The following is a 10,756-nucleotide window of genomic DNA, read 5'->3' as shown; positions in this document are numbered from 1 at the left end:
CTTAAGAGCTCTGACCCAGAGCAACAATCGCAACTTCGACCATGCTTGACCCTTAATTAATCTCTTCCATAGAATTTCACTTATTTAATCAATCAAAAACCTGTTTTCTAAAATTTTAATGAATCCATCAAGAACCTGTTACCCAAAGTGCTGTATCAAAGTGCACCTGAAGAACGAGAACAATTCACCCTAAATAACAAAATTGTCCAAAGCTGTAAGAATGGCCGCCGTTTAATTTTCGCACGCAGAAGTTTATTTACGAATATTTAGCCTCGTCGCCGAATTTTTAACCGCCCTCACAGCGCCCCATTGTTCTCATGAAATATCGAGTAACGGGCGGATGAGACGGTTACCAGATGAAGCCTTACAGTTGCGACGCGGTGCTGTAACATGATAGTATGACCCTGTACTAATAGTATTAGATCGTCGTATAGTCCATATGCTTGGACGAAAAGAGAAAATGCCCATGGTATCTTTGGCGAAAAAATGAACACGTTGAAACGTGCTAAATCGTGGTAATTACCCTAGGAATACGCTAAACGGATGCGATAAGTTTAACACGTTCACGCCGGCGCTGTTATTTATGTTTCTCGCCATGGGACGGCGCGGTGGTGCACGTCATTTGATAGACACGCGAGCGTGAGCCACCGGTGGTACACGCCGGTGTGAACGTGTTAAGTGAACTTTAAATATTACACTTTATACACTGTGCGGCCGAATAACATGTACTACCCGGCACGAGGTGGTTCCTTATGAAAAAATACAAGCAAAACATGAAATGAAATTTATTTTCATTTAAAGTTTAGTTTTCGAGAATTTTGAAAATCCTATTCGTACGTATGTATGCTGTTACGGGTAAGTTGCGTAGATGATCAAATAAAATGTTCGTTAAAAATCTTCTCGAAAACTAAGCTTTAAGTGATCAAATTTTATTCCATATTTTCTTTTTATTTTTTCATAAAGAATCATCTTGTGCTCGCCAGTGCATGTTATTCGGCCGCACCCTGTATGTCTAACCATCGAACAAACAACCTATATTAATTCACGTTCTATCTTAGGCCATCCTCAGCCAAAGTACAAGTGGTTCAAGGATGGGGTACCTCTCAGCAACGAGCTCACATCGGAGCCCTATTTTCGAATGCAAAGTACACGAAGAGAAGACGCAGGAGTGTATCACTGTGTCGCGACGAACGACGTAGGATCTATATTTAGCGAAAGAATTACACTCGCCGTAGCGTGTACGTATCAGTCGTAAACCATCCCCCTGAAAATCCTGAAAATCCTGAAAGCCTCAACATTCGCAATCCTGTGCATCCCATTTGATAGTAAAATTAGCCATCGATTACTTTCGTTAGGGAGGGAAGGGGCGGTGGCAATATGAGTCCACGTGTTCTCGAAATTCGCAACATTTAAATATGAACAAGAAAAGTATCGAAGTGGTGGACGGTGGAGCAGTGCGTAGCGTAGCCAACTACCAGGCCGAGAGCCTTGGGTTCGAATCCCGGGCGTCTCCGTTTTTCAAAGTATATGGCTAATAAATATAAAGTATCGAAAGCCTTTGGCGTAAGATAATGGAAAAAATAAGAGTAAAAGAATCCTGAAACATCCTCAAAATTATAATAACATTACATTAAGGGTGTGCGGGATCCCGGTCGGTACAGGAATTCCTCCCGGGATCGGGATGGGATCCCGAGAATTTCGAGATCCCGTAAATGTTCGGGATTCCCGAGAATTTCGAGATCCCACAAATGTTCGAGATTTCCCGGAATTTCGAAATCCCGTACATTCGGATTGCTGAAATTTTCAAGAATAACAACACTTTCGAAAATCCCAGATATTATTCTATATCCCGTACATTCTCAGGAATCCCGGATTTTTGCGGGATCTCGTGTATTTTTGGGAATCTCGAATCAACTCGGGATCTCGCATAAACTCGAGAATCCCGAATATTCTTGGGAATCCCGGATATTTTCGGGAATCCCGCACACCCCTACAATACGTACATTCTTGTCAACAAAAAAGAAATATCTTACTAAAAAACTCGGTACTTTACTCGAAGACTCGCTTCAAATCTGCGCATCGTCCTCGCCTCAAAACCTGTCCTCGACATCTGGTAGCGCTCGCCTGCGACATTCCTTCCAGCCAATTTCGACATTCGGGCAAATCCAGCGAAATTATTACACGATGAAAACGATACGGTAACGTTATCCACAGATATGGGGGTGTTCGAGGACCTGACAGAAAGGATAGTGACCGTGAAATCTGGCAGCGCGGCTGTTCTAACGCTGCCGCCAGTGGAAAGCCATCCTGCACCTGACGTTACGTGGTTCGCATCGGACGGGTCCCTGTTGTATGGTATAAAGTATGCGTCAGCTCATCACACGTTGCTGATCTTGAACGCATCGGAGACCGACGAAGGCCTCTACAGGTTCGTATAATCGTGTTAACTCTCTGTTCGACATTATTTCGTCGATACTTTGGCAATTATTTTATCGGTTGTGCCTCGAACAGGGCCAGGGCCATCAACACCCAACTGGGCAAAGAGGAGAACAGCCCGTTCTTCAAGCTGCAGGTCACAGGGGACGCGAACGCAGACGTGGCACCCACCATAATAGTGAAACCGCAGGACACGCAGATAATCAAGGATCAGGATGTCACTTACATACACTGCATAGCGAATGCCAGGTAATTTCCGTGTGAAGGAAGCTCAGACTTGAAGATGAAGTTCGAGCCTCCAAGTTATAAAAACATTACATACATTCTTCTCTACTAAAAAGAAATATCCCAAAAACACTTGATACTTACTCGAAGACTCGCTTCAAATCTGTGCATTTCATATGAATCTATCAAGAACTTATTATCTAGAATTTTATTACAGCGACGAAGAGCCTATTTTTAAAAATTTTATTTAATTCGTTTAAGAGATCTTACCCAAAAGCAATGATCTCAAATTTAACCATGATCACCTAAACTAAACGAGTTGAGTATTGCAAGTATTGGATTTGGTTTTAGGTCGCTGCACGAGCTGCGTACCCTGTGGACGAAGGATGGAATCCCTATAGAGAACTCCAGGATATCGTACACCTTCAACGACTCGTGGAACAGAACGTTGGCGTTAATATCGGCGAACATAACTTACACTGGTGTCTATTCTTGTCACGTGGACTTGAGAAGCGGTGGATATCCAACGGCGAATGCGAGTGCAAAGGTTGTTGTGTACGGTAAGGAGTCGATAACTAATGGTGTTATCTTTTCTAATCCTTCCAGTAACTATTTAGTTGTTAATTATACTTATGTTCCTGCAGAAAAACCAATGTTCATAACAGAACTAAAGAGAGAGACTCTCAGCGATTATGGGTCGACTGTGACATTGCCATGTGATGCTGTCGGTGTTCCTCCTCCTAACATTAGTTGGTTCCGCAATGCAGAGGCTGTGGATCATCTTCTTGGATCTAGGTAGGATCGTAGGAAGAGATCGCGCGCACCTGATGCAATTACCATTCAAATACACTGTGTAAAGTCGTTTATCGAAGCGCGAATGTTCTATTTACAGATATGCTATGGAAGAAGATGGCTCCCTAACGATTAAAAAGTTAACGATGAGTGATTCAGGAATGTTCCAATGTCTCGCTTCCAACGAAGCCGGCGAGGCGTCTAGTTACACGTGGTTGAAAGCTAAAAGTTAGTGTGCCTATCGGTTTACATATTCATCATATATAATTATTTGATGTTTATTTGTTAGTTACTCGACACTTATTTACACTCATTATATATGACGTATTTTCTGTGGGCCAGAAGGATTAGAAAGCAGACTGAAAAACAGAGTTGCCCGCTGGGCAGCTGGCTACAATGTAGTCAGAGTTCGCCAATCTGATCGCCGTTTTAAGTTCTCTCAATACCCAGACAGTAAGATTCCGATGCCAAGAAATACCCACGTTTTGAGATTACCTAGGCACATGCTTGAAGAATGCATATCACACCACAATGTTTGCTTCTTTCAGCTGTATTCGTGTTTTTTTTTCCCCTGGTAGTTATAGTGAATACTTCCGCCAAGCACGAGGATCCAGCAGTGTACACAACACATTGTCTCCTCAAAAACTCACGAGAAACTCAATTCAAAATTCAAAATGTCGAATTAGATACATTGCATTTATAGTATCGTTAGTTTCATTACGAATAGAGAATATTCCTTACACAAGAGTACATCGAGATAGTATTCCTTGCTTGTTACTTAAAAAAAAAAAAAAAAAATTAACAAACATTAAACAACGTATAAACACTTCGATAAATTGTTTTCAATTTTTGCACGTTTATACGACACAATCAGCTGCAATTAAATACGGCATAAATAGCACGTTTTTTTTTTCTAGATTAGGAATCAGTTTGTAAAACGGAATTGTGAAAGTTAGTCATTTTCGTAGTTACGCTAGAAAGTATACTTTCCTAAACCTTAGTAATTAATGAAGTTTCGACGATAGAACACATTTTATTGCAAAATAAAATTCAGGTATGGGGTAATTCAGAGTTTTCCATTGTATAATTATGAGAAACTGTCATTATTTAATCGATGCTCGATTACGCGAAATATTTCGCTTAATTTAAACGAAATATTGACAAATTACATATTGGAAAACGCTGAACTGAAAAAAGTTGATTTTCTGTGAACAATCGTTTGTTTCTGCCTTCTTCTTTTTTCCGTGCATGTATTAAATCGTCACTGTTGGAAAATGGAATAATAATGTATTTACGCGGTTACTTTCAGCGTCCGGACCAGTCATGGAAAATGGTCCACAGAATTTAACTATATTAGATGGAAAAGATGCAACTCTAACGTGTAACGCTGTAGCAGCTCCGATACCTAACACGACATGGATTTATAATGGTAAATAAATAACAATTTTATTTAGATATATTACTCGGAAAATTATGGAAATCATTGAGCTCTTAATCGATTTGTAGATACGATTCCGGTGGAGATCGCAGGAAGAGTACAGGTTTTAGATAACGGCGATCTCCTAATTGCAGCTGTGAAACCAAACGATGCAGGAAAATACACATGTATTCGAGCTAACGAAGCTGGTTCTGTGAACGGCTCGGCATACCTTACTGTTTTAGGTAGGAAAACAAGTTACAAGTTTATATAAAAAAATAAGGATGCGTAGATTCATCAGGCCTAAAAATATCTCTGTTCATTTCAGTACGGACACAGATTATTCAACCACCTGTTGATACATCCGTGCTTCTTGGATACACTGCTGAATTACAATGCAAGGTTTCCAACGATCCAAGCGTTTTGTACGATATAGCTTGGTTTCACAATTCACAGTATGTAACATTGATACAACATTCGTAAGTGCAAATAATGTCTTGATCAAAGAATAAAATTAATAAAATTCTGCAGAGTGATAAATACGCAAGCCAGTCAAAGAGTAAAGATGCGCAACGATGGTACATTGGAAATCGTTGCTGTTCGAGCTTCCGACGTCGGTGAATACATGTGTTCGGTGGTTTCTCCCGGAGGAAACGAGACACGATCAGCTCGTCTTAGCGTAATCGAATTGCCCTTTGCGCCAATAAACGTAATGGCCAGTCGAATCGAACGGATTTCTCCGCGCACCATTAATGTTAGTTGGGTGCCTGGTTTTGATGGAAACAGCCCAACGAAGAAATTTATTGTTCAGAGAAGAGAGGTTTCTGATCTTGGTAAGTTAACGCATTTTGTAGTTTTGTTGAAAAATAAAACTTCAAATGCAATAAATCTAATTTCTTTATGTAGGACCTATACCTGATTCCGCACTGAACTGGATCACCGAAAATGACAACGTCTCTGCGCAGAGTCGCTGGGTACTATTGAATAATTTGAAAGCCGCAGCTGCATATCAGTTTCGAGTCAGTGCAGAGAATAGCGTTGGCGAGGGACCACACTCTGATCCGAGTAACGTAGTAGCTCTTCCTCAAGAACGTAAGTACAGTTTCTAATATGCAGCGTTTATCGGTAATTGATATTTCTAATTAAATCTATTCGTTTCACTGTAGCACCTAGTGGACCACCCGTGGGATTTGTTGGCTCCGCTCGATCGTCGTCGGAAATAATAACGCAATGGCAGCTCCCGTTGGAGGAGTATCGAAACGGCCATATTTTAGGATACATGTTAAGATATAGATTGCACGGTTACAACGACAGTCCTTGGACGACACAAAATATCACCAACGAAGCACAAAAGAATTATCTCATTACCGATCTAATCACATGGAAAGACTATATCGTGCAAATAGCAGCGTACAACGATAAAGGTGTCGGAGTATTCACCGATGGTTTGAAGATCAAAACTAAAGAAGGAGTGCCGGAAGCTCCACCGACCAACGTGAAAGCGAAAGCCGTTAATTCGACGGCGATAAAAGTTTGGTGGAAGCCGCCGAATCCGCAAAAGATCAATGGAATAAATCAGGGTTACAAATTGCAAGCCTGGGTGGGCCATAATTTCACAGAAGCGAACGAATACAAGTCGATGACCGTGCCACCGAGCCTATTCGATCCTCTCGCTGAACAAAGTGCCATTATGACGGGATTAAAGAAATACACCCTGTACAATATAACCGTATTGTGCTTCACCGATCCCGGCGACGGTGAGAGAAGCACACCCGTTCAAATTCGCACCCGCGAAGACGTACCTGAAGAAGTAGAGAATTTACAATTCGAAGACATAAGCGACCGTTCCCTTACCGTCAGATGGAGTCCTCCGCCGGAGGTTAACGGGATTCTTACTAATTATCAATTAAAATATATGATCAAAGACCTGCCCGATTCTCAAAAGGCTGAAAATTTCACAGCGGACGTTCTCTCAGCGAAAATTGAACACTTGCAAGCGATGACGCATTACAAGTTCGAAGTCATCGCGTGGACCTCTGTAGGTCCTGGAAAACCGAGGGTCGCTGTCATTCAGTCGGGGGTCGAACCTGTTCTCCCAGAACCGCCCACTAAGTTAGCCCTGTCTAATATAGACGCATTTTCCGTTGTCCTTCAATTCACGCCAGGATTTGATGGTAACTCGTCTATAACGAAATGGACGGTGCAAGCGCAAACAACTCGAAACACCACGTGGTACAATATATACGAAGTCTCGGATCCTGATGCTAGTACAATAACCGTGGGTGGGCTGACTCCTTTCATGCAATATAAACTACGTTTGATCGCTAACAACGTTGTCGGTGCTTCACAACCTTCCGAGCCAACGAAAGAGTTCCAAACCATCCAAGCACCGCCCTCGCATCCCCCTAGAAACGTTACGGTTCGCGCGATGAGCGCTACAGAATTGCGCGTCAGGTGGATTGTAAGTTCTCGTTTTCATAAATTTCTATTTCTTGGTTAAGAGATTCAGTATTTCAAGTTCCTTTCGTTTCTCCGTCTTTATAGCCGTTACAGCAGATAGAATGGTATGGCAATCCAAGAGGATACAACGTTACTTACAAGGAAGTACGAACGAATACATCGAAAAGCATAACTATAGAGGATCACACCGCGAATTCTTATGTATTAGAAAATATGGAAGAGTATGCTCTGTACGAAATCGTGATGCAGGCGTTTAACGACGTTGGTTCTTCTACGTTGAGTCCCAAAGCAGTTGAGAGAACTCGTGAAGCAGGTGAGATAACGTTGGATATTACTTGGCTAACTTTACTACGATTAAAGTAGCGTCTAATTAAATATTGATACATTGTCTTTTTCGTCTCAGTTCCTTCAATGGGACCCATTAACGTAGAAGCCAACGCGACTTCTTCCACTACTATATTAGTAAGATGGGGTGATGTTCCTATCGAACATCAGAACGGGCAAATAGAAGGGTTCAAAGTCTACTATGGGGCAAATGCTAGATCAGCATTCCAGTACAAAAACATTCCAAGCAATACTACTTTTACGACGACTTTGACGGAGCTTCGAAAGTTTGTCCAATATCACGTTCAAGTTCTAGCGTTTACGAGACTCGGCGATGGTACTTTGAGCACCCCACCAGTTCGAGTACAAACATTTGAAGATGGTAAAATTTATTGCAATTTAAATTGTCATTCTATGGAATCGAATTAAATAAAATGATGTGTAACTTTAGCTCCTGGGCCTCCATCGAACGTATCATTCCCCGATGTAAGCTTTACTACTGCCCGTATCATTTGGGATACTCCAGAGGATCCAAACGGAGAGATCCTCGCCTACAAAGTTATGTTTCATCTAAATAACAGCCAAAACCATCAATTCTCTAAAGAATTTCCTGCGTCGGATAGAACTTTTAGGTATAGTTAATAATATTCAATTAGTAATATTTTTAACGGAAATATTGAGATACTTATGGAATTTATATTTTTGCAGAGCTACTGGTTTAGAACCGGAAAAATATTACATGTTCTCCGTAACCGCGCAGACGAGGCTTGGCTGGGGTAAGACAGCGTACGCTCTTGTTTTCACTACGAACAACAGAGAACGTCCTCAAGCCCCGTCAACGCCGCAAATAAGTAGATCACAAGTACAAAGCCGGCAAATAACATTTACTTGGACGCCTGGCCGCGATGGATTTGCTCCATTACGGTACATATTTTATGCAATAAACATAGCATATAATTTCTAGCATTACATTTTGTTTAACCTCTTTTTTTTTTCTAGTTATTACACGGTGCAACAATCAGAAAATTCAGGACCATTTCAAATCATTCCTGAAAGAATGGAGCCGACTTTAACGTCTTACACAGCAAACAATTTGAAACCCTTCACATTCTATCAGTTCCGCATACAAGCTACTAATGACATAGGTCCTTCAACTTGGAGCACAGAATCTGTTCAAGTTCAAACTTTACCAGCTGGTACTTATCTTATCTTATTTATATAGTTTATCCGATAGTGACGCATAATTTATTGTAACGTGAATTTACAGCACCTTCCCGAGGTGTCACGGGACTGAAAGTCGTTCCGATAACAACATCTAGTATAGAGGTTCATTGGAACGCGATAGATGAAGTATACTGGAGCGGAGATCACGAAACAGGTGGTTATCGCGTTGTTTATCAACCAGTTTCTGATTTTCCGATAGCTCTTCAAGACACGCCGAAGGAAGAAGTTTTAGGAATAAAAGTAATAATAGACTTTACTATTTAGAAGAACAATGTTTATCAAAAAATGAGGACTTGTTTTTAATCAACTTTGCTGTTAAATTATAGGCCACAAAAATTGTCTTGAGTGACCTAACAGAGGATAGATATTACGAGGTAGTAGTACTACCCTTCAATTCCGAGGGAGAAGGTCCATCTAGCCCTCCAGTGACTGTGTACGTTGGAGAAGCAGTTCCTACTGGAGAACCGCAACATTTAAAAGCGGAATCAATTTCTTCTACAGAGGTTCAATTGCGCTGGAAACCACCACAAGCTAATATGCAAAATGGAGATTTATTGGGATATAAAGTAATTTTCGTTTCCCATATTTATAATTTAAAATAAATTCTCAAATATAATTAATAATAATTCATCTATATTTTTCGTTTTAGATTTTTTACTTAGTCACCGACTCGCCCCAGGAGCTGGAAAACAAGCAAGAGGAAGAAATAGAGGTTGTACCAGCGTCATACTTAACGCATAGCTTAGTTTTTCTGGATAAGTACACGGAATATCGCATTCAAGTATTGGCGTTCAATCCTGCGGGTGATGGTCCAAGATCTCCACCCATTACCGTCAGGACTAAGCAGGTAAATACACTCTAAATTGAGATTAATTTATATGTATTTGCCAATTCGTTTATAAAATAACATCGAACCTTAACTACAGGATATACCTGGACCACCTCACAATCTTCTATTTTCGGAGATCACGATGACTAGTCTTCGTGTTTCTTGGGAAGCACCGAAATTACGAAACGGTGAAATAGTCGGTTACATTGTTACTTATGAAACGGCAGAACAAAATGATCGTACGTTTCCTAAATTACTTTAAACGCGTAATAATATTGTTGATCGCTTATAAATAACGTTTTGTGTTACTCAAGGTTTCAGTAAACAAGTCAAGCAGAAAGTAACAGAGACAAGTTTACTGATTCAACCTCTGGAAGAGGAAGAAACATATACTTTCATGGTTCGAGCTCAAACCATTGATTTTGGTCCTCCCATATCTGGAAATGTTACAACGGGTCCGCAGGAAGGTTCACCGATAGCACCGAGCAATCTTGCTGTCACTAAAACAGTGTCTAGCGTTGAATTGCAATGGCTTAACGGAGCTTCCGGGAAAGGACCTATTCTTGGATACTATATTGAAACGCGTCGAAAGGGTAAGTGAACAAAAATATTTCGATACTACATGGTCCGAAAACTAAAATTGCGAAAAAAAATTAATGACGAAGGTCACGAAACTGATCGAGAAAACGTTAAAATGTTAACGATAGCGAAGATAATAAAATCGTTTTATTATTTAATTTTGTATCGTCGATATAAAAATTACGAAATAGTATTATTTCGATTACTAATATTATCTTTTTTGTAATGATATAGCAATGGAAGAGTGGCAGCATTGTAAGTGTCAATGCACGTAAATATATTGAGCGTCAGTTATTGTATTAGATGGTCTCAACAGTATATGATTTGTTAGTGTTAATATATGGCTTTCTGTTTGTAATAATCTGTGATTATATTTTTGTTTAGTGGTATTTGTACTATTGATTGCATGATAATGTCATAGCATGACATTTTCCATAAATTCTATTTAGAATACATAAAAGAATCTTAAC

The 10,756-nt window shown here is 40.3% G+C and overlaps 1 protein-coding gene across 4 annotated transcripts in view; it reads left to right on the top strand.

Annotated features, from left to right (window-relative positions):
- The window catches only part of LOC128892036 (protein sidekick), a 48,883-nt gene that overhangs the window by 34,814 nt on the left and 3,313 nt on the right, over window positions 1-10,756 (top strand). Inside the window, exons 3-26 of one of the 4 annotated variants that reach the window (XM_054152078.1) lie at window positions 1,059-1,238; window positions 2,215-2,428; window positions 2,512-2,685; window positions 3,013-3,221; window positions 3,306-3,456; window positions 3,554-3,681; window positions 3,799-3,906; window positions 4,763-4,882; window positions 4,960-5,115; window positions 5,199-5,325; window positions 5,402-5,703; window positions 5,777-5,962; window positions 6,037-7,331; window positions 7,415-7,643; window positions 7,734-8,036; window positions 8,106-8,286; window positions 8,363-8,578; window positions 8,654-8,850; window positions 8,922-9,118; window positions 9,205-9,444; window positions 9,528-9,725; window positions 9,805-9,946; window positions 10,022-10,300; window positions 10,521-10,541. In XM_054152078.1, the coding sequence (XP_054008053.1) occupies window positions 1,059-1,238; window positions 2,215-2,428; window positions 2,512-2,685; window positions 3,013-3,221; window positions 3,306-3,456; window positions 3,554-3,681; window positions 3,799-3,906; window positions 4,763-4,882; window positions 4,960-5,115; window positions 5,199-5,325; window positions 5,402-5,703; window positions 5,777-5,962; window positions 6,037-7,331; window positions 7,415-7,643; window positions 7,734-8,036; window positions 8,106-8,286; window positions 8,363-8,578; window positions 8,654-8,850; window positions 8,922-9,118; window positions 9,205-9,444; window positions 9,528-9,725; window positions 9,805-9,946; window positions 10,022-10,300; window positions 10,521-10,541 (5,553 nt within the window). Of the gene's footprint in view, window positions 1-1,058; window positions 1,239-2,214; window positions 2,429-2,511; window positions 2,686-3,012; window positions 3,222-3,305; window positions 3,457-3,553; window positions 3,682-3,795; window positions 3,907-4,762; window positions 4,883-4,959; window positions 5,116-5,198; window positions 5,326-5,401; window positions 5,704-5,776; window positions 5,963-6,036; window positions 7,332-7,414; window positions 7,644-7,733; window positions 8,037-8,105; window positions 8,287-8,362; window positions 8,579-8,653; window positions 8,851-8,921; window positions 9,119-9,204; window positions 9,445-9,527; window positions 9,726-9,804; window positions 9,947-10,021; window positions 10,301-10,520; window positions 10,542-10,756 lie in introns of all 4 variants that reach the window. The other 3 variants (XM_054152077.1, XM_054152079.1, XM_054152080.1) reach the window with 3 other exon arrangements.

Source organism: Hylaeus anthracinus, unplaced genomic scaffold (genome assembly GCF_026225885.1).
Source record: "Hylaeus anthracinus isolate JK02 unplaced genomic scaffold, UHH_iyHylAnth1.0_haploid 12002, whole genome shotgun sequence".
Lineage (NCBI taxonomy): Eukaryota > Metazoa > Arthropoda > Insecta > Hymenoptera > Colletidae > Hylaeus > Hylaeus anthracinus.
The sequence above is the reverse complement of the archived record's forward strand: the minus strand, read 5'-3'. Positions and strand labels throughout refer to the sequence as shown.